General features: G+C 36.9%; 1 protein-coding gene across 1 annotated transcript in view; it reads right to left on the bottom strand.

The window, feature by feature from the left end:
* Window positions 1–20,427, bottom strand: part of PPARG (peroxisome proliferator activated receptor gamma) — a 30,703-nt gene extending 10,276 nt beyond the window's left edge. Inside the window, exons 1-5 of the mRNA XM_009982127.2 lie at window positions 20,385–20,427; window positions 15,636–15,863; window positions 13,461–13,630; window positions 11,592–11,730; window positions 2,171–2,370 (exon numbers count right to left, since the gene is read on the bottom strand). Coding sequence (XP_009980429.1) covers window positions 2,171–2,370; window positions 11,592–11,730; window positions 13,461–13,630; window positions 15,636–15,855 — 729 coding nt within the window. The 5' untranslated portion in view covers window positions 15,856–15,863; window positions 20,385–20,427. The remainder of the gene's footprint in view (window positions 1–2,170; window positions 2,371–11,591; window positions 11,731–13,460; window positions 13,631–15,635; window positions 15,864–20,384) is intronic.
* Between the last annotated feature and the right edge of the window lie 295 nt (window positions 20,428–20,722).

Genomic DNA, 20,722 nt, shown 5'->3' with positions numbered 1-20,722 from the left:
GTAGAGCAGGCTTTTAAAATGCATGTTTTAGGACTAGTAGGTCATTCCTCTCTTTTCTTTCCAGAAAATCTGTGCATGTACATGTGCTTCAGAAAGACTATACTATCTCGCCAGCCTACTAACATTAGAAGATGAAAACTCAGACAGGGTTCGAAATAGCTAAAGAAACTTTTAACATAAGGATTGAGATCAACTTTATGAGGAGAATCTTATGTTCGAATGAGCACTGAATATCCCAGAAGAGGATGAGATAGTCACTTTAGTTTTGACACACTCGTTTAGCACAGCCAGTAATTTTCAGTTAATGCCGATGATAGAGCAACTAAAAGATAATATAAATTTGAACTATGCCTGTAGTAAACACTTTGATATTACAAAGTCCATTACAGTTCAAGTAATATAAAAGTCGCAACCATTGAATACTGTGTCACTCTTTCAGTGTTGTTTTTTTAAAGAGACTTGAAAATTTGCAGCAATGAAAAGCTGAATAGTACGTCTATTGTTTTATTGCTATATTCTAATCAGCAAAGTTTTAAAACTTGCAATAAAAAGTAGAACATCATTGATGGCATACTATATATTTACTGTACGAGTGTTGCAGTAGCGTAACTTTCCGACACGATGAAGTTCCTGAAGCCCAGACAAATAAGTACCCAGCACAGCCAAGCAGCAAGCCACACGCCTGATTTCTATGACAACTTCATAAAAGCTTACAGGACAAAAGTAGGATTTGTGGATCCACATGGGACCTCAGAAACAAACTTCCCAGATTTCTAAACACACATCTAGAAGAATGGAAGATGAGAGCACTGTAGGTAACCCTGCCCAAACTTCCATCGCCTTTCAGAGCATGCACAGTGGGCAGCTGCAGAAAAAAGGAGCAGATCTCCTGTTGACGTTTTCAGGATGAAGAGGAGTAAACAACATCTGTAATTACTGATCCCACTTCTATTCTGTTTCCCAGTACAGGTGCATAGTTATTAAGAACATACTTCAAAAACCTAAATTGCTGTATTCTTTCCCAGTAAGCTATGCTTCTGAGATAGAGAGGGAACTGCAGAAAGACTTGGAAAAAGAATGACTCTCAAGTGGACTTAGCGTATCGGCTTTCTGCAGAATAAATAAACTATGCTAGTTTAAACTTTATGTACTTCATGATGAAAAGTTACTCAATTTTAAGTGTCCACCGTATCTGAAGTTTTTATGTGAGGGGTACAATGAAATTTGGGACAATATTTAAACTATGATTGTAACTGCCTTTAAAGAAAGAAAGCCTAAAATACCTCCAGATTCTTTCCTGTCTTTGAAATCATTAAAGAAAATAAAATATAGTCTCTGTTGTAATCCTGAAAATAAAATTTCTGCTAATGATTCCAGAAAACTAAGAGTTATGAGTTCTGAAAAACTGTTTTGCTCTTTAGGTATTAAGATAGTGACAGAATTTTACACCTACCATAATAATCAGATCTTATTTATCCTCTTTCTCACTGATACAGAAGATTGTTATGTATTGCCACTGAAGTTTCCAAAGCAACTCATAAATACACATATCTCTATTCTTTACTTTTCAAAGATTTGCTCATACATTGTCCTAAAATTCAAATTGCATCAACACAGGATAGTGATCTGATCCAAGATAACCCAGTTAAATGCAGGAAGTCATCAGAACATCCCAAGAATAAGCATCAGAGTTAAGGCTAGCGATGCTGTTGGTACTGGGAATCATTCAACACTTAGGGAAAAAAATATTCCTTTGTGTACAGCTAGCACTGATAATATGCTATGATAATATGCTCTGATACGGATGCGTGAACAGTATAACAATCAATTCCTGACAGCTAGATAGCCACCTTAAACAGATAGTGTGGAAGATAACCTCTGGCGAAGGAGAAGGAAAACGGGAAGAGTGGATCAGAGAATACAAAAAGGTTAAGATGACCTTCAAATTCTTGTACTGGTTTCAAGTATTTTATTAGGTGAACTTGGAGTTTTTTCAAATAATGTTTACTTATCCTGTCTAAAAACATTTCCTGTGTTTCAGACACAGCTTGAAATATGTAACTGCCAACAGGGAAGTGTGTTGTGTTTTTTTTTTAAAAAAGATGTGTTGTAAATGTGGTAAATTATTTACTCAAAAGAAAGAAAAAACAAAAAAACAGAGGCAACTAACTGATTTGTCTGTCGTCTTTCCTGTCAAGATCGCCCTCGCCTTGGCTTTGGTCAGAGGGAAGGACTTTATGTATGAGTCATACAAATGCTTGGCAAGTGCTCGTAGATCAGCAGATTCAGGGTTTAACTGGTCGATGTCGCTGGAAATCTCTGCCAAGAGCTTCTCCTTCTCCGCTTGTGGCATTCGCCCAAACCTGATGGCTGAAGAAGATGACAAGTAATTACTATAGCTATAGTTGCACCTAAAACCCCATATTTGAATAGATTTTTATGTCACCTTTTGTTACGAGCACTTGAAGTTTTTAACAAAACAGTACTTAGGCAAGTAAAAAAAAAAAAAAGATTATTTTCTCCAGTAATATAGGAAAAACAGCTGAAGTGCTTTAAAGAAACGTAAATAAACAAATCTCAAAGAGGAAATAAGCTATGTGCCCAAACAGCTTGGAAACCTATTGTCAGCTCACCCCTCAGAGTTGGTGAAAACCACTGATTCTACCTCCAATCTAAATAAAATGTGAAGAATCTTTAAGATATTAAAATTCTGTTTGCTTAGGGTAGGAATCACCTTTCAGCCTTGTATTGTTTTGGGCAAATCACCATACGGAGCTCAGATTCTTCATTTGTTTAGAAACAAAACACTCACACGCCTGGCAGGCATAAATTCCTAAATAGCTCAAGAGAACTTCAATGTAGCAAGTGCCATGAAATGTTACCGAAATAATTAAGGAATGAGAAAGAAGGTTGTGCAGGGAATAAAAAAGCCAGAAAAGGCTGAGTTCTTCATGGTAGCCCTATGTGCCTGCAGTATCCAAAGAACAGGAACTGGTTCTACGTAGCCATACGATCTCACAACTGCTCAGTACCAACCTAAGGCAGGCTGTAAACTTTCTACTTTCAAACCTACGGACTTACTATCCAGGACACTATTTCTTCATATAGGAACTGACTTGGAAAATATTTCAAATGAGCCATCAAGATCAAGACTGATTTATCATATGATATTTCAGTAAACAGAATGTATTTTATTTTACAAGAAAACCAAAACAGAACAAAAGAGCGTAAAAACAAAAGAACAGAAGGAAGAAATAAAAGTTTGCATTTTGGCCTTAGGAGGAAATAGAAATATTATAAATATTTTGTCCGTGACTAGTGTCCTCCTTGGGTAAAGTAGAAGTGCTGTTAAGATCATACATGTGAATGATTGTACTAGGGACGTTTACTTTGGAAACAACCAGCCACTTTCCTTTCATGAGTTCGCTTGCAGCGTGCTGATGGACAAAAATGACACTTTTTTCCCCAAGAATAAATAATTGTGCCAGAAAACATAAAAACGTCCATTTGTCATATATTTATTGATCAGTTCTCTTATTCCATGGCTTAGAAGCAAGGTTGTTTATTTTTACAGTGCACGACGTTTCTCTTTCGGCAGACTTAGTCCCCGAAAGATGCGTGCTGTGTATTTCATATTTGCTTGGGTATCCTTAGAGTTAACGTGTCAGAACAAAGATCATTGTGAAAGGAAAGCTACTTGAATAGGTACAAATTAACATATTCGTATGTTTTCCCTAGAAAATGTCTGTTGCTTCTAATTTTTTCATATGGGAAATTTTGAATAATTGCCAACTGGTATTTGTTTTGGATCATATATACCATGGCATATGTATTTTCTTCTCTCTCGTGGGAAACACTAAGTATTCTTCATCAGCTACTAACAATAGTTTTCAGAGAGACATCACTGCCCTCCTTTCTGCAGAGAGCAAAATATTTAAAGAAAAATTATGAACTTCGTATTAGTTTATATGACATACTACAATGGCTCAAAGAGCCTGACACCATTCTCTAAAGAAGTAATGTGAATGGATGAACGTATGTAATGTTAGTGCTGTATAAAAAATTGGTGCAAAACAAAAGGAGATTTCATATTTGTACTTAGTGTAACCAAAATAAAAAGATGAAAAAATTCAGCATAACTACAAAGGAATTAATTCAACTACGTATGCTTCCATGAAGACTGTGAATCAACCTCCTCCATGGCAGAGGGGTTAGAACTAGATGATCTTGAAGGTCCCTTCAACCCAAACCACTCTATGGTTCTATGAAGACCATTTTGGTATTTTCCTTTTGCAGTTAAAATGAATTCTCTCACTATTAAAAACTATTATTTGTAGTTAACACAAATCCTTTGAGATTTAAAAAAAAAACATGTATGGATATTAATAACATTAAAACCGTGATACTAGTGTCTGCATTTTAGACATTCTTGAAGATGTAAAATGAATGAAGTAGGAGTATTTAATTAATTAAATACAGTGAGAATTCACTCCGAATGTTTTATAGCATTTACAGATTTTTTTTTTTTCTGATACTTAAGGACTGAGTCAATAAAAAGAATCAAACTGTTATCAACATAATAAAGCTAAAATACATTATTACATAAATATTATAAGAAATTGTTACAGGGCCAGCACATATAACCAAAATATGAGGTCAAGAAGGTGTTAAAATAATAATAATAAAGCGAATAAGAGTGTTAAAGGTTAATTAAAAGTCCATGTTGAACAGTGCAGCTAGGTATTTGTTACATTCATGTTTTCATTAAAAGCTATTGTGTTCTTCACTAAACCTGGTTTCAGATGTAATATCAATTTAATACTAAGCTTTCAATATTCATAGCTTTCAATATTAATGTTTTACGATTAATTTGTCCACTTTTAAAATGTGCATTTTGCAATAGCTTCATCAAAGGAAAAAAAAAATCTCGTGATACTTTGATGCTTCTGATTGGCTTCTTGCCAACAAATTCAGCTCCTCATCATCATCTTTTTTTGAGGAAGAATTTGCAAACTGAAGACCTAAGTGAAGTCTAGTAAATCTTCACAGACTATTACACTGGACCTTTTAATCTGGAAAGCAAGCAAGGCAAATATTAGCCTCATATAAAGGACTGTTAATGAAAAAGAGAGATCAGAGTTGCTTTTGTCTATAAAATGTTGATTGTTTCCAGAAATAGATGGAGTGCAACTTATTATCACCTGAAGGCTTCTTAACACTCAACAGAAATACTTAGAGACTCCAAGGAACGCATCCTTTGAGAGATTTCACGAGCATATCGGGCTAGAAAAATGTTTTGTTATGATAAATCCCACTTGTAAACTATTCTGGTATTTTACATGGAATACATTTATAACATTATATATAATATCTTTATAATTCGTTTTCAACAAATTAGGCATCCCTAACAGCCTGCTGAGACTTCTATAAGCTCATTCTGTAAGCATGCTAACTGTGTGTTATGGAAACGGAGCTTGACTGAACACCAGTATGAGACATGATTCTGCTAGTGGTCCACTCTTGAGAGCTGGGGTTTGCAGAAGCAAGTTTATCATCTGGAATCCCACCTGCATAAAACTCCTTTTCTTCAAGGTTATTTTTACAAACAAGGGATTAAAAAAAAAAAAAAGGACAGTATATTGCTTCCCCTTCTTATGTTTTAATATTAACTTCACTTTAAATAGTTAAAACTCTTTCCCAAGGCATTAAAAACAATAGGAACTTATTTTATTTTTTCCACTTTCTTTTTTCTTTTTCTTCTTCCCCCCCTCCCTCTTTTAATCAAGTATCTGCTGGAACATTCTTAATGGTATATATACCACAGTGTTTATACCAGCTATGCCACTGATGACTCAAACAGAATTGTTTAACGTAGACATTTTACTGAAAAGATCAGGGATTTTCAAAGCAGAGGTTGTTTTGCCGTTAGAGAATACCTGCCCGAGCTGTATAATTGTATTCTCTCAAAGAACAGAAGCCCGACTGGTAACAACCATCCTGCGAGAAATTCAGACGCGGGTGAACAGACGTGTGTGTGGTTTTTCCACACAAGTTTGCCAGGATCGAGGGGGATAGTTTCTTTTTTAAAACTTACAGCAGTTTTCCACATAACTGTACCTACCTATTGTTGCACTGATACTGCAAGTACAAAACAGGCTCGCTTTTCGTTGTGAGCACAAAATGACAGCGTAGTAGGAACACTGTGTTTTACAAACGTGCCCCTTATCCTATACCCCAATTCCCGTGCACAGCCTCTTGTCTCCTGTCCAAGAGTCTCTTGGGAAGTAAATTGCAGTACTCGTGGTAGCAACTCGGTATTGCTAAACAACATTGTTGTTGATAGTTTTCTGTTAAAAGTTTACAATAGCACTCCTGTAGAATTTATAATAAATGACAACTTTCATTGTGTTTATTTTTTTTAATGGAAAATAAGGTTGACTAAGGCTGTTCCGGAATCATGTTTCTGGTGTGCTTATCCCCAACAAGAGACACTAAATTACCTTTGCAAAGCAGGCATGTGTTAGAAGCCCTAGTGCTTCTAATACAAAATTATTTTAATTAATTTACAGATTGCATTGCAGTTCATCCTACTGTTAATATTCTGGAGTAGATGCTTTCTTTCACTTATCATTTATTTTTATTTCGCTTGTGATGGTGATACTTATTTTCCTGAAAAGTGCTTGGAGACCTCTGCATGAAAAGTGCTATAAAACCCAAATATTATTTATTACTTTGCTATTTGTCTCAGGACTGTTCCTTGTTGGAATCATATCTAATTTTTTCTTTCCATGTGTTTGAGAATTTGTATAATTTATGTATATACAGTCAAAAAACCCCATGAATGTTAATGTTAAATCAGAGCATTGTCTTCACTGTGCTAAATTTTGTGAACGCAAGCAGCCGTATATATAATCTATTTTGGACATAAAGCCCAGGAAGGGAGGAAGACTGTATCAAATGATACCTGATTAAAGTTTCTATTTTAGATATGTTTTATAGGAATATTTGGCTTATATTTTAGATATATTTTAAAGGAATATTTGGCGTAGGTTTGGCATGGGGCCTCACAATGTTAACTCTTCTATGAAGATCAGATTCTCAGTTTCTTTTTTAAAAAAGATTATTTTAATTTCCTCCTGTGTAAATGAAAAAGGAAAAAAAACCACAAACAACAAAAGAAATACATACTACTGCCTAAGGTAACATGGAGTTATATAGCACGTCTGTTAAAATGCTGAGGAGATTGCTTGGAAAGAAAATTAGCACATATGTTGTTATATGGCAAACTAGATTATAAACTCCAACTTCTGTCCTTGCATGCTGCATTCAGAATTGCGTTAGAGCAAACAGAGCTTAGTCATGGCACAGAAAGCCATTCCATCAACGTCAAACCAGTCCAAACTCCCCGTTGCTATCACAGAACGCACGGGCTGATTAGCTAATCAAAGCGGGGTCGCAGGGGTTATCTCTCACTGGCCTACGGCACCCATCCTTGCTTCGGCAGCCTACTGGAGTGGGATTGCCAGGATCCCATCGCATGGCCATCAGCTCCGCCAAACAGCCGCTGAAGTGAGCAGTTTTTGCATTTAGCAGACAGGACCAAGTCTTCTCCTAAATAACTGAATCGACTCCCCTAAGAAGGGAAATGAGATCTTACTGTTTTCTGTACTACGTAAATCCTCAGGGTGTGTCTTGCTACCTGCCATCATAGTATCAGATTTTTACATAAAGTAATTCGGCAATCCTAAAGTAATTAGGAATCTCGCAATATTTTCTCGTGTTCAGTGTGTGAAAACTGGGCTTGGGGTAAAGTTATACTTTATTTTTGTATGGACTGTATGTTTATTAGCAACCTATCATTTCCACATGTGTTTGTTTCTTTTAACTGTGTATTTGTAGCACAGATTAATAGCAGTGGATATTTCATGATCCACTTTCAAACACTGTCCCTGTTTCATGAACATATGTGTCTTGGAAGATTTCTGATGTAATTCATGAATTATGAGAATAAAATTTCCTAACCAAAAGGTGACAAGGGCTCAAAAGTATATTTTAAATATAGCAATTCATTAACAACGTAAAGTTAGGGAGTTCTGAATCAAACATTCCTATCTTATAATTTGACACGCAAAAGTATAGTTTTAAAGTATTTTTTTTAATGTTTAGAATATATTTTACAAATATTATATTAGTTGCAACAGATTCTGTTCAATGTTTATTGGCATTGTGGGCAAAATTTGGGGCAAAATTAGATTTTGTGATACTAGCCTAGTAGTTTCCTTTTGGACAAGTCACTGTCATTTTCAGAGGACAGACAAAAATCAGGGACAGGTCAGGCACCAGGAGCTTTACAGAAGGAGTTTGGAAAGTGGGATTTTGGGTGAGAGAAGAACTAGGAGGGATTGATGACACAGATGTTAGAGTTCACAGGGTGGATAAAAGTTCACAGTGTTTCTGGTGGTTGAGGAAAATTTCAAGGATGGGTGGCATCCTTTCCTGCATCTCTCCACCTCCCTCCTGTGACCCTAGCCTCATCTTCTATGTCCCTGGACCACTTACCCTCCTTGCTACACTATCTTCTCTCTTCTTCATCTACTCTCACAGCAGGCCCAGCTTCCTTATCTCCCAGGAGCCTGGGAAGTGGATCAACACAGGATCTACAGGGGCAGGAAGGGCAGGGACAAGCCAGCAAACAGGTAGAAGAGATCTGGAAATATAGCTTGCTGCTCATGATGCAAGGGTGTAAGGGGTTCAGATGGCAACTCCTTCCACAGTAATAGCAGACTGTGCAAGTTTGGGCATGTGCCTGCAGCTGGAATGCATGACCTCTCTCTCTTTCCTGTGGCAGTTATTCCTTTACTTGCATTTACAGTATTCTCCATATGTCAGTGATATAAAACCAATAGTGAGTATAGTAAGACACTACATGCTACATTATATCCTTTGCCTTTCTCTGAAAAAACTAGGATATTTATCCTTATGCCACATTTTATGGCTTGGAGAAGTCACTACGATTGCTTATAAACTCTTCTGTATTGCATTCTACTTTTCCGATCATCTAAATTATTTCTGAGCAAAAATGAGTCCCCAAATAGACTATAATCACAGCCTCTTACACTAGAAAACACATGATAAAGCCAGTGTGTATACCTGTCTGAGTTTACTGGGGGCATGTGTCCAGTAAACACAAAAAATATATAAAGATATATTGCCATGTGTGCTCTTTTTCCCATTACAGTAGTTGGTTTTATATAAGTAGTGCTTTTAGTAGAAGAGAAAAAATTAATGACACTTCTAAAATAAAAGAACCAAGTTTCTGCTTAGTGGTACTACAGAATACAATCTGAGCAACTAAGGGTTAAACACTGAGCAGCACTGTGGCTAGAGAAGGAAAGTAAAACAATATTCATAGCATGAGAACACTACTGTCTGTTTTAACCTTCAGCCAAGTGGTATGTAGCATTTATACGTGAAAAAATGTGCCTGTAGCTGCTGTGTGTCTCCTTGCATCCCTCGTTTCTGTAAGTGCCCTATTCATTTTGCAATAACATATCTACTCAAAACCAGTCATAGACTGGAACCCTCAGGCACAAATAATCCACATTCTGATTCCAAGCATTTAGAATTCAGATAATTTCACTACCCAAATGGATGAGCTTTAATCTGTAGATGTAACACAAAAATGCGTCTCGGTGTCATTGCCAACATCCAGCGCTGCATTTCTGCGAGCTTCTTTACACAGCCTGTGCCTTCACAGGCAAAATTTAGTTCTTTTTCATAAATGATGGAGGAATGAGGGTGTTGGATGTAACCAGAGTGGGCAAAAAAGGCAAATGTAGAAGCCAACACTTGAATATAAACACTACTGACTCCCTGTTGGGTGAACTCATGGTGAGAGCAAATGAAAGTGCTCCTTCAAGCCCTGGGACAAACGGCTTTGCACTTTCTCCCTCCTCTCTCTGCCTCCCCGACTCCCGGAACCACGGCCCCTGCCGGTGCCACAGCTCCTGCCTTGGCAGTGGCTGAACAAGAGGGAATGGCAGGTGAAATATTAATTTTAAAAAGACTTCTTGAGCCCTTTCTGTTACTAAGCCAGAGAGAACGGCCTTGGCCTTCCCCTTCTCGATAGCACTGCACATGGTTCCCATTGACACGATCGGAAGCTGCGTTGCTAGGTTATGAGAGAATCTGGCATGCACCTTGAAAATAATAATAATAAAACCTCCTGAATTACTATATAAATACCCACAGTAGCATTTCAAAATTAGATTTATTTTTAAGTGTTACTGTTGCATCCCAGGAACTTGAAAACCATATTTTCTATTAGCAAAACATTTCCCATACCAATTTACATTCACTGCGTGTATTAACTTCACAAACCACAGTTAAGCTTTCCTCTTGGGGACATTACACTCATTTTTTTATGTTGAAAATAATGAAAGTTCTAAAAAAACCACAGCGAAATTATTTTCCCAGTCATGTTTGCAATTCTTTACCCTTAGAATTACAAAAGTCTCTATGTTATGACATTGAATTCCTGTTATTACTGAACTTTGCCAAAGCAAGGCAGCAAAGAATCTTCATTATGTCTTTCTGTCCAAACATTCGTAAGTATTTCCACATGAATTGATATGTTAATTTTGAAGTTCATAGTGACTTTCTGCTAAATTCTATCCAAGAGAGCAGTATGGTGACGTGCTTAATGCTATCTGCTCACCTGCTGTAAAGAAGGCAATCACAGAACCACACACAATCGCAAACACCTTTGCTATCCAAGACTGCAACATACTCAAAACACAGATGCTGCTTCCAGCTCACAGAGGGGAAGGATATCCACCTCTGGATGCTGGAGAGGTCGGACCGTGCACATGACACAGGAATCACAGCTACACACGCTACGTGGTGAGAGGCCAACAGCTGAACGAGCATGCTAAGAAACACTACGCTCCTACTTACCACACACTGGAATCTATGCCCAGATGTGGGTAGCCTAGGAAGGAGGAGGACAGGTTGTTTTAAAACAGTACAGGGTCTGGCCCATTCCTTTAAAATATGTTGTGTTCTGGTACGAGGAATTGTTCATTTAGTGATGCTAACAGTCCTCGATAACTGTTCGATGCATCGAATTCTAGTTGTCATTTACAAACTTTCGGTAAATTCTCTAGTCTGTTTTTCATAATTAAATTAAGTTTTCCACTCATGGGAAAGGGATATTGTGCAGAAGAGACCTGCCAGAAAACAAGACAGCACACTGAAAAATAACAATTACACTAGGAATATGTTCAGGAAGAACAACCAACAGTGTAATGAGCAAGAATGATGGAGAGTAAAACACACTCATACGTTATTTCATGTATTATATGTATAAGTGCAGATCTCTGCCTATCTGATTTTTATATTTAAAGTAAGCTCCAATCATACAGAGTCTGCTAAACTCAGGGGCAATCTCTCCGACACATATTTCTGAACTGCCTAGCCTAAAGAAACAGAAGGCACTAAATATGAAAGCAGCACATTCAGTAATCATAGCAATGTTTCATGTTATTTTTCAGATGAAACATCATTGTTTGAAATACACTATGCACACTTACCATTATGTGACATTCCAACGGCGATGCACTTCTGAAATCGGCAGTATTGACATTTATTTCTGCTTTTCTTATGGATGCGGCAATTAAGATCACACCTGTCGTAAGCTAGCTTTAATCTGATTGTTCTTCGAAAAAAGCCCTGGAGCAAACACAAAAGCATGTAAAAGGATGCAAGAAACTGTCAGTGTCGTTGTCTCACTTCTCTACACATACAAGGCACCTTTCTGTACACACACTGAATCTGTTTTAGACAGATTTCCTAAGGAAGTAGGGCTCGTGATCATACTGTGCTCCTGTTCCGATCTTATTAGCCGTTTTCAACCTGGTTTGATAGAGGGGTGAAAATCTCAAATAGCTGGGGAAGCTTATGGCAAGCAACGGGGTTTGAATGACAGCAGGGACGTAAGCTGGGAGCTCCACAGACATGCTGAGCATGAGGAACACTACACCAAAGGAAGCAGAGCTCCATTTGTTCCACTGCTCATGGGACAATTTGTTATAAAATGAACAGGAAATTTTCACTACTAATGTAGAAAATTTTTTACGAATCACAACAAACCAAAAATTCTGCCACCAGCAGTTTGATCTCAAGTAAATAAAAAAGGTTATGGGTTATCTGTTTGTTTAAATGTTCTTTCCCAACTAAGTATTTTTTTATTGTATTTCAAATATTTATTTTTCCTTTTTGAGCCTGAGTACTTAAAGAGAATTTATATTCTTTCACCTATTCTATTTCTGTGTTTTTGCACAGCGCTGAACCAGTTTTGCAATGTTTATTTTTGGGTTCTATTTTCTAGTTTATCTCCATTGTTTGCAAAGTACATTGGCACACGAAAATTTAAAAAACTTGGTGCCAAACTCACAGAAATTATTACACAGAAGTCTTATTAAGACTTATAAAGAGAGAAATCATTATGGGAATTCACAATTCTGTCTTTTTACAGTTTAAAGATGGTTTCTCGGATCACTCGTAATTAATAAAGTTTATCCAAATTCATCATCATTTGTTATTTGTAACAACTAATTTTCCTCACAGTGAATAATAACAATGAAAGCACAATGCCAAGTCTTATTTATGTAATTCACTGTAAGTTAAGTAATCAACACCATACTTATTGCTTTATGTGTGCTCCTCATTCAGTGCTACAAATTTTATTTAAGCTCTGCATTGGATCTTTTCTATTAGTTATTTTCCTCAAAATATTGAAACTAGAGAAGATGGGAATTTCACATTAAAATCTGTAATATTTTTCTTTGAACTTAATGAATTATTATTAATTTCTTTCTCTGGCATTTCGTTTCTCATTCTTGAGGATGGTCAATTTTTATAACATTCATTTGTCCTTTCTGTATTACTAACACTAAATATCCTTGACATAAAAAAAAGTTGGTGGAGTCTTAAAGCAGAAAGCCGCATTTTTTTTTACAATTAGACTTTTCTGTAGTCACCTAGAAATGTGTAAATTGGGTAAAGAAACTAATCAATCAGAATAACAGGGTCTGAATTTTAAATTGCTCAGAGTATTGAGCTTTGGACTTGGACATGAGCCTGCTTTTGCTGCATTATATGAATTCAGATTCTACAAGTGATCTCCGAGACAGCAGGAATGAAATATAATTGCATAATTGACAAAAGAGAGAAATGCATAGAAAATTCAAATAGATCAGTAACATAATTAAAAAAGCAAATTATATTTTTAAAAGCTCCCACTTACTAAGTGATAAAGTATACACAGTACATGTGGAACAATTTACTTACAGATCCAAGACTTTTTTAAAAAACACAGATCTCTGTTTTTACCAGGTGATTATTCAGATGAAAATAGCATCAAATCTGACTTCAGAAAAAATACATTTGTGACAGCTTACCTTACAACCCTCACATGCATGCACACCATAATGAAATCCAGAGGCCTTGTCCCCACACACACGGCATTCGATAGCCATGAGGGAGTTGGAAGATTCCTCATGAGGTTTATTGTACAATTGAACTTTTTCTGAAAAATAGGGTGGGGAAGGTGGCTCCATTTTGATTGCACCTGTGTATAGAGAAGATATAAATGATAAACTCAGAGTATAATTAAATATATATAGAAAGAAACAAGGAATAATCACAAGCAATCACAGTAAACAGATTCCAAAGTCTGCTTCATAATACAGGATGAGTAGTAAACCAAGGATGTAAAGCGACGTAAGCAGCTATTTCACTGGCAGAAGATAGGCTGAAAACCTTGAAGAGGCAGATTCTGATGTAGAAAGTGTATTACAGATTCAGTTTTCAGCTCTATAATGTGGAATGACTTGAAGATAGGGATATTAAAAATTCACGTATGGGGACCTCGTATTTGAAAGGCTTTGCTTCTCGCAGTATCTAACCTGGTTGTATTATTTTAAGGTGTTCAGAACTACTGCAGGGAGAGGGACTGGAGCTTCTACTCTAGTCTAAAAAAGTATATTTAAGTATCTAATAGTCATACATTGAATAATATATTATTGGATAATACATATATTGGATAGTATAGTACTAGATATGTAGATTTCTCTCTCTTCTGGGGAACATCGTTCAACTTTGGATGCAGTTTAAAGATTCATTTTCTCTTCTGAAGGTTCCTAATTAAGAGAACAATTTGTAACATTGAGCAAGCTCAAACAGCCAAACATGACACCTTTAAACCAGTCTTTACTGGTCACAGGAGGAAGCTGTGCCATTTGACACTGTAACATTGATCAGGTCATGCCTCAGGAGTAATGTAACAGACATACTATTACAATAAGTTGAATGTTTTTCTTTTCCAGACTGGCTACACTACACAAACTAGAAAATCTTCTTTCCTATAAAAACTAGGAAGAAAAAGGAAATGTGGAAAATTATCTAAGTAAAGACAAAGAGGATTTATCCTACTTAAACTCTACTGCACTCTCTAGTTTGTTATCAGTGTTATGCATATTGCTAATTAAACAAAAGAAAAATAAATTATTAGTTGGAAAAATGCCTTTTGATTAATTTCATAAGTAACCCAGAGGTACACAGTACCTGCTTCACTGTACAAAGTACCTGCTTCACTGTACAACTGAAATTAATACCACAATTTTCCTAGCAAGAATTCCCTGAAAGAATTCCTGCACAGATTACTACAAACAAAAGTAACGTCAGATCTAAGTAGGCTAAGTGGATCTTTAAAAAAGTTCTAGGCACAGAAACCTCACATTCCTACTTTGAGCAGGAATGAAGTAACAACTTATTTAAGAATAGGTCACTTCCTTTCTTAAAAGAAGAGTTCCATCTAATTTTTCTTGCTGTAAATGGTGAAAGAAGAGCATTTTTCACAGTATATAAATAAATAATACTACCCATGAAGCTGCAGGAACACTGCAGTGCCTGCGTTAGGAACACTGATAAAAGTTATACCAACATGGTGACTCAGATGTAGCCAGTATTTCTACTTTATCAGTTTCCTAGGCCATTTGGAATTTAAAAGCTACACATATTAATAATTAATATGCTACGTATGCTGGGGCATTTTTTAACATCCAGGATATTCATTCTGCATTGTGTGTGCAGAGCTTCAAAGAACAATTTACACACAAGATACGTGAACAGGAGACTGGAGGTTTCAGAAACAAATGGTAGGGTTGTTTAATGTCATTTTGGATACTTTATGACACCTTGTCTAATCTCCAACTGCTGCTCTGGAAGGGAGAAGGTCTGCTATATATATTCTATCTTTTCTACCTGCCTTGCAAGAATATCCTGTGGACATCACAGAATCACAGAATGTCAGGGATTGGAAGGGACCTCAAAGGACCATCTAGTCCAATTCCCCTGCTGGAGCAGGACCACCTAGATCAGATCACACAAGAACGCATCCAGGCAGGTCTGGAACATCTCCAGAGAAGGAGACTCCACAACCTCTCATCTCTGATAACACAAGACACCAGCATTTAGGCAACTGAATACTTCAAAGCCCTTTTGCTGATAGTACACTCCAGAGAATGAAGCAAATGTGAACACAAAGGAAACATTAAAAAAAATTAAAAGCATACTTTGGCAATCCTGGAGCTTGATATCATATTTATAATCAATGCTTGTCTGCTCAGCTCTTGCAAGAGGAACATCTTCATAGTGCGGTGAAGAGATGCTTGAAAAATCAACAGTGGTAAATGGCTTTATGTCAAAGGAATGTGTATGATCATCCATCGCAGACAGATCCACTGGACTAATTCCAAAATTAATGGGCCAAAACGGCATTTCTGTGTCAACCATTGTAATCCCTGAAAGCAAAAAAGAAAGAAATAGACATTTTAAAAGAAGCTGGTTATGTCTGTAATGAGTCTGGGCCCAAGCAGAGGCCCAACTGTCTCCTGCCCAAAGGGCTGAGATGCAAACTCACAACCAGGTGTAGGTTTTAGGGGAATGTTTAGGCCTCATCTAACGTTTGGCTTGAGTTTGTCACATATAAAACATTAGGCTGCACAGTAACATGCATGGCTAACACTGGGCAGTTAACTCAGCTTTGAGGTTCTTAGGACATCTCATGTCATAAGAGCAAATGAGGTTTTGCTCAGGCTGACTTTAGAACAGAACGGCTGTTGTAGGTATGCTGCTAGAGTGAACTGGGAAAAATAACCATCCAAATAATTCTGAATGCCCAGATGAAATACACCTGTATTTTAACAGGATACTTTACAGAACGCTTATGTACTTTAGTAAGCACGCAAGTAATTTTTTTTTTTAAAAGGTGACATTAAAGCAGCATAACAGAAAAAAAAAAACTTTTTTTTTTTTTTTTACAGACTGATGACACTGACTTTAATTGCATGTCTCAATAGTATGCATATGAATAGAATTAGAAGTCTTCCACACTTCAGTTTTCAGTTTTGCAAATTCTAATCATCATTTCTCCCTAGGGCTTGAAAATCTCAAGGTTTTTCATATTAAGGAAAAAAAAGTAGTTGGTATTAAATAGTGGTGTTTTTCCTCCAAATAACCAGAAATATCTTAAGTCTTTAATCATTCCTAAAGTATGTCAAAAGTCTTAAACGCAAGGCTTGAGGAAATTTAATTTACGACTTTCCAAATTCCATACGCATTTATGCAGATCTCAAAAGTAGTAAACAAATAAACAGCTTCAATCTGCAAAAATCTTCAGCAAATTGAGTGAACTTAGATTGAGATATAAAATGTTTTTCTGAATCCTCTTCTGACAGTTAGCTGAACCAAAATCCTTGATTTAGACATATTTCAACTATGAAAAAGTTTGCAAGAAACAGCAAGTGTAAAGCACTTACTGTTTTATAAATAGAGTCTGTCTTTAATTTTCCATGATTTATAAAAAGAACGTTCTAATCTAAAAATAGAATAGATGTTATGGAACTAAAATAACTTGGTCACTTTGGCTGTTTAATTTGGACTTTAGACCCAATCCGGTAAGTAGCCTTTAACCTCTAGATAACAGGAACTTTAATTTGACCTACTTAGAATTAAAACTACTCTGTTACACTGCCAAAACACTGTTGCAAAACGAGTATAATGGAACAGACCTCTCTAATTTTTGAGATGATCCTTTGTTTTGACAGGCCTACAGGTAGGTAGAACAGTGGCTGTTCTCCCCACCAACTACGCTGAAGTGCTAAGGTAGTCACGGCTGGAAATGGTTCCAGTTCTCTTCACCTTTCCTCAGGAAAGCCACCGTCATTCTTCCACCTTTTAGGACTCGCAGCACAACCCTTTAGTTCTTTTACTTTGAACACTGACAACAAAGGTTGTAAGACATCTTTCTTATTCTTAAATTTCAGGTAAGAAATTCTCACTGCAGTGGAAGCAAGAGACTACTGCGTCCCGTGCTGCACAACACACGTCGTCCCGAGTAGAACAGATGGAGAACCTGTAGTTCCTTCACACGGCCACTCCTGTTACTACATGGCTGATAGAGTTCCGTAAAGCAAACGGTATTTAAGGGTGAAATGTTGGCAAAGCAAACGGTATTTAAGGGTGAAATGTTGGCAAGGTCAGCCTAACGGTCAGCCAGGCGTCTGCCTTCCCAAAGGCTTCAGCCATTGGATGGGATACACAATCTCCTGTTATCCTTGACGAAAGTAAGATCTGCCTGTGAGTAAGCAACAGAATTTCTAAGTGCCACAAGTGGGAATTATCTGGTGAAAGTACATTATAGGTTGTCGGAGTACTTTGGTGTTCTATAGTATCTTCCAAATGGTCAATTTGTGTGTAAGTATGAAATGCAAATCCCTGGCCATCAACACTGGGAACAGTCTTCCTTAAACAGATTTCCAAATAAAACAATAAAATAGAATAGATTCCCTCTTAAGATTCCATTTTTGTAATTAACTGGACACATCTTAAAAAAAAATCAACAGCCATAAAAAATTCAAAGATTGGCTTATATTCCTTGAAGCAAATGACGTTGAGAGTTATGTCACCTTTGAATCTGGAGTGCTGCCTCAAGGGCGAAGAAGAAGGGTGCCCACAGGCATGGTCCTGGCTACAGCCCGAGTTAATCCTATGGAGTCCATAGGACTCCGTATGCGCAGGTGTGTCCAGGAGGGCACCATGCAGCCAAGAAATAACTGCAGACAACCGTGTCATCTGAGGGCAGGAGGACTCACTGCCAGCTGCCCTTCACGGCACCTCCCCTGCTAGAGTTGCAGCTGGAGAGGCTTGAGTACATGCTTAAAGAGAAGTGCAAGCTTAAGCCACTCACTGAGTGGAGATATGCTTAATCACTTGCCACTGATCATGATATTTTATTACACGCAAAGCAGATGTTGAAATTAAACAGTTTTCCTGCATCACCCATAAAATACCTACAAAAATATTCTCCCAATCTTGAGGCTGCATCACTTTGTATTTTCAGTTTAAAAGCCTTCAGTTTGCAAACCGCTGTGAGCCTAACGGCGAGTTAAAGCCAGTCTGTATCTCACTTCGTAACACAGCGGACGACAGTGATGGTTTGGAGAACTTATGTATAATGTAATTAATTCTTTGAAACTCCTGAAGCATAAGACCACAGTGTGTGCATGAAATTCACCGTGTACCGCTATGCTACAGCTTAGAAAGACTTGGCTAAGCATGTAAGTCCAGAGGTCTGGCTTGCTGGGCACAACCCCCCAAAACCCATTCCTTTTTTTTTTGTGCATCCATTCACATCACACGTCTGTACGCTGGGAATAGAGGAAATAAAAATGCCAAGATTACACTGAAGAGTAAAACCAGGGAATTGTGAGTGCACCTATCAGCTGCTACGGGTCATGAAGTAATTCCACTTTATGTTACTCATATTTCTGCTCTAAGGTAATAAACCCTGGAATCAGCAGCCATTTACAATTCTTTGAGCAGAAGCCTATAAACTCCACCCCTCCCAGAGGTTAACATCCCATGACTGGTAATATCAGCTCTTCTGATCTTCAGCCAACTAAAAAAGTTTTGCTCAGTCATTCCACTGTAAAAAATGTCTATTTTTAGCTTTGAAAAATCATCCTGTTGTCTATATTATAATTTCACATAAGATGGCCACAAAGGTACCTAGCAATGGTACTATATAGATACACATACACGCAAGTGTGTACATCTGAAGTCTTCTGTCAAAATAAAAGGTTCTGGCGTGGTAAAATGCCATAAGTATGTAGGATTTACCAAACACAAAAAAGGGTTTGCGTGTACATTTTTAACTGCTTTCCTTCCACTGGAAACAGAACTTTGGCTATATTGCAAATCTAACTTGACAAGGCCTTTGCTCTGTACATTCTACATGGATTTTGACTCCCAGTCTCACACCAACCTGGGATGGCTCATGAACACAGCACAATTAATCTAACCACCGCTGAGAAACATTTTGCCTCTCGGGCGCCACAGTGAAGGAAAGCCCATCTTTTCTGAGGGATGCAACATTCTCCAACAGCACCACAAGGCAGGACAAGATGGGTGTTACATGCGTGTGTGTGTCTACACGGGGAGAGATGGAGAACGTGCAGCTTCTGCCTAATCTTGCCTTTCCTCATTGCTGTGTAAAATAAAGTGACTTCTGTCCTTTCCCAGCTGTAGGAACTAAATTGCTGCTACTTACTACGACGTCTGTGCAAAGAGGTGGTAAAGGATTATTTTCTTACTGTATTTCAACGGCAACACAATGACTAAAATATTTGACTTTCTCTCCTTATGCACATATTTCTGACCTGTTTGGTTGGAAAAAAAAAAAAAAGCAGCAATGTGACCTGGCATATAGATATACAATCAATAGCTAATTTTTGAAGATGCCAGTAAATTCAAAGTTGCTAAAGGAATGTCAGTGTAATAGATTTTGTACTGCAAGAATATCTAAGGTCAAACCAACCACAAGACAGCTGTTCTGTGCTTCCTTTCTCTATTTCTGGATAACAAGATGCGTATTACAGCATTTCTTTATACAACAAACCAGCTAGGCAGCAATGGTCCCACATTAATATTATTCATAAACATTTCTGAATTATGAGAATTTTCAGGTTCACTCAGGTTTTTGATCTAAAAATCAAAGCATTTCATTTCAGTTTTAAAGTTTGAATCTTCATATATGGCTTCTAAGTCTTAGTAAATTATGGATATCTTGTTCAATTTAATAAAATTTACTATTACGCTGGAAACAAAATTAATTTTACTGTTCAGTTTTAATTTGTATTATAAATACTAGAAAGAAGAAAAATTTTTATGCACTAGTTTTATTCTTGCATTATTGAAAACTAAATTTTGAAAACTGTTTAATAGTTACTTTAAAAATATTTCTGTTTTGTACATAACTTTACTCGATTTCTGCTGTGTATTTTGTCTTTTTTCCTCCCCATAAAAGATGAATGTCAACTTTCCCTCTGAAAAAAACTATTTAATTGCAGTCACCTCATGGCTTTTTTTTTTTAATACAAGAAACAATCACTAAAACATCTAAAGCGTTAAGTCCAATCAATAGACAACTCCAGGATTCTTTCGTAAAACTCACACATGCTCATATGAGATCCAAGTAATAAAAAAATAACATAACATCATTCTCAACCAGCAAAAGACTACGCAGAATAGTAGCAGAGAAGTTATTCACATGAAGTCAGATAAATATGCTTTAACATTTAATCATCAAAGGCCAGAAGTG

The sequence above is a fragment of the Tauraco erythrolophus genome, chromosome 12, assembly GCF_009769465.1.
Source record: "Tauraco erythrolophus isolate bTauEry1 chromosome 12, bTauEry1.pri, whole genome shotgun sequence".
Lineage (NCBI taxonomy): Eukaryota > Metazoa > Chordata > Aves > Musophagiformes > Musophagidae > Tauraco > Tauraco erythrolophus.
Note: the sequence above shows the minus strand (reverse complement) of the source record. Positions and strands in the feature narration are given on the sequence as shown.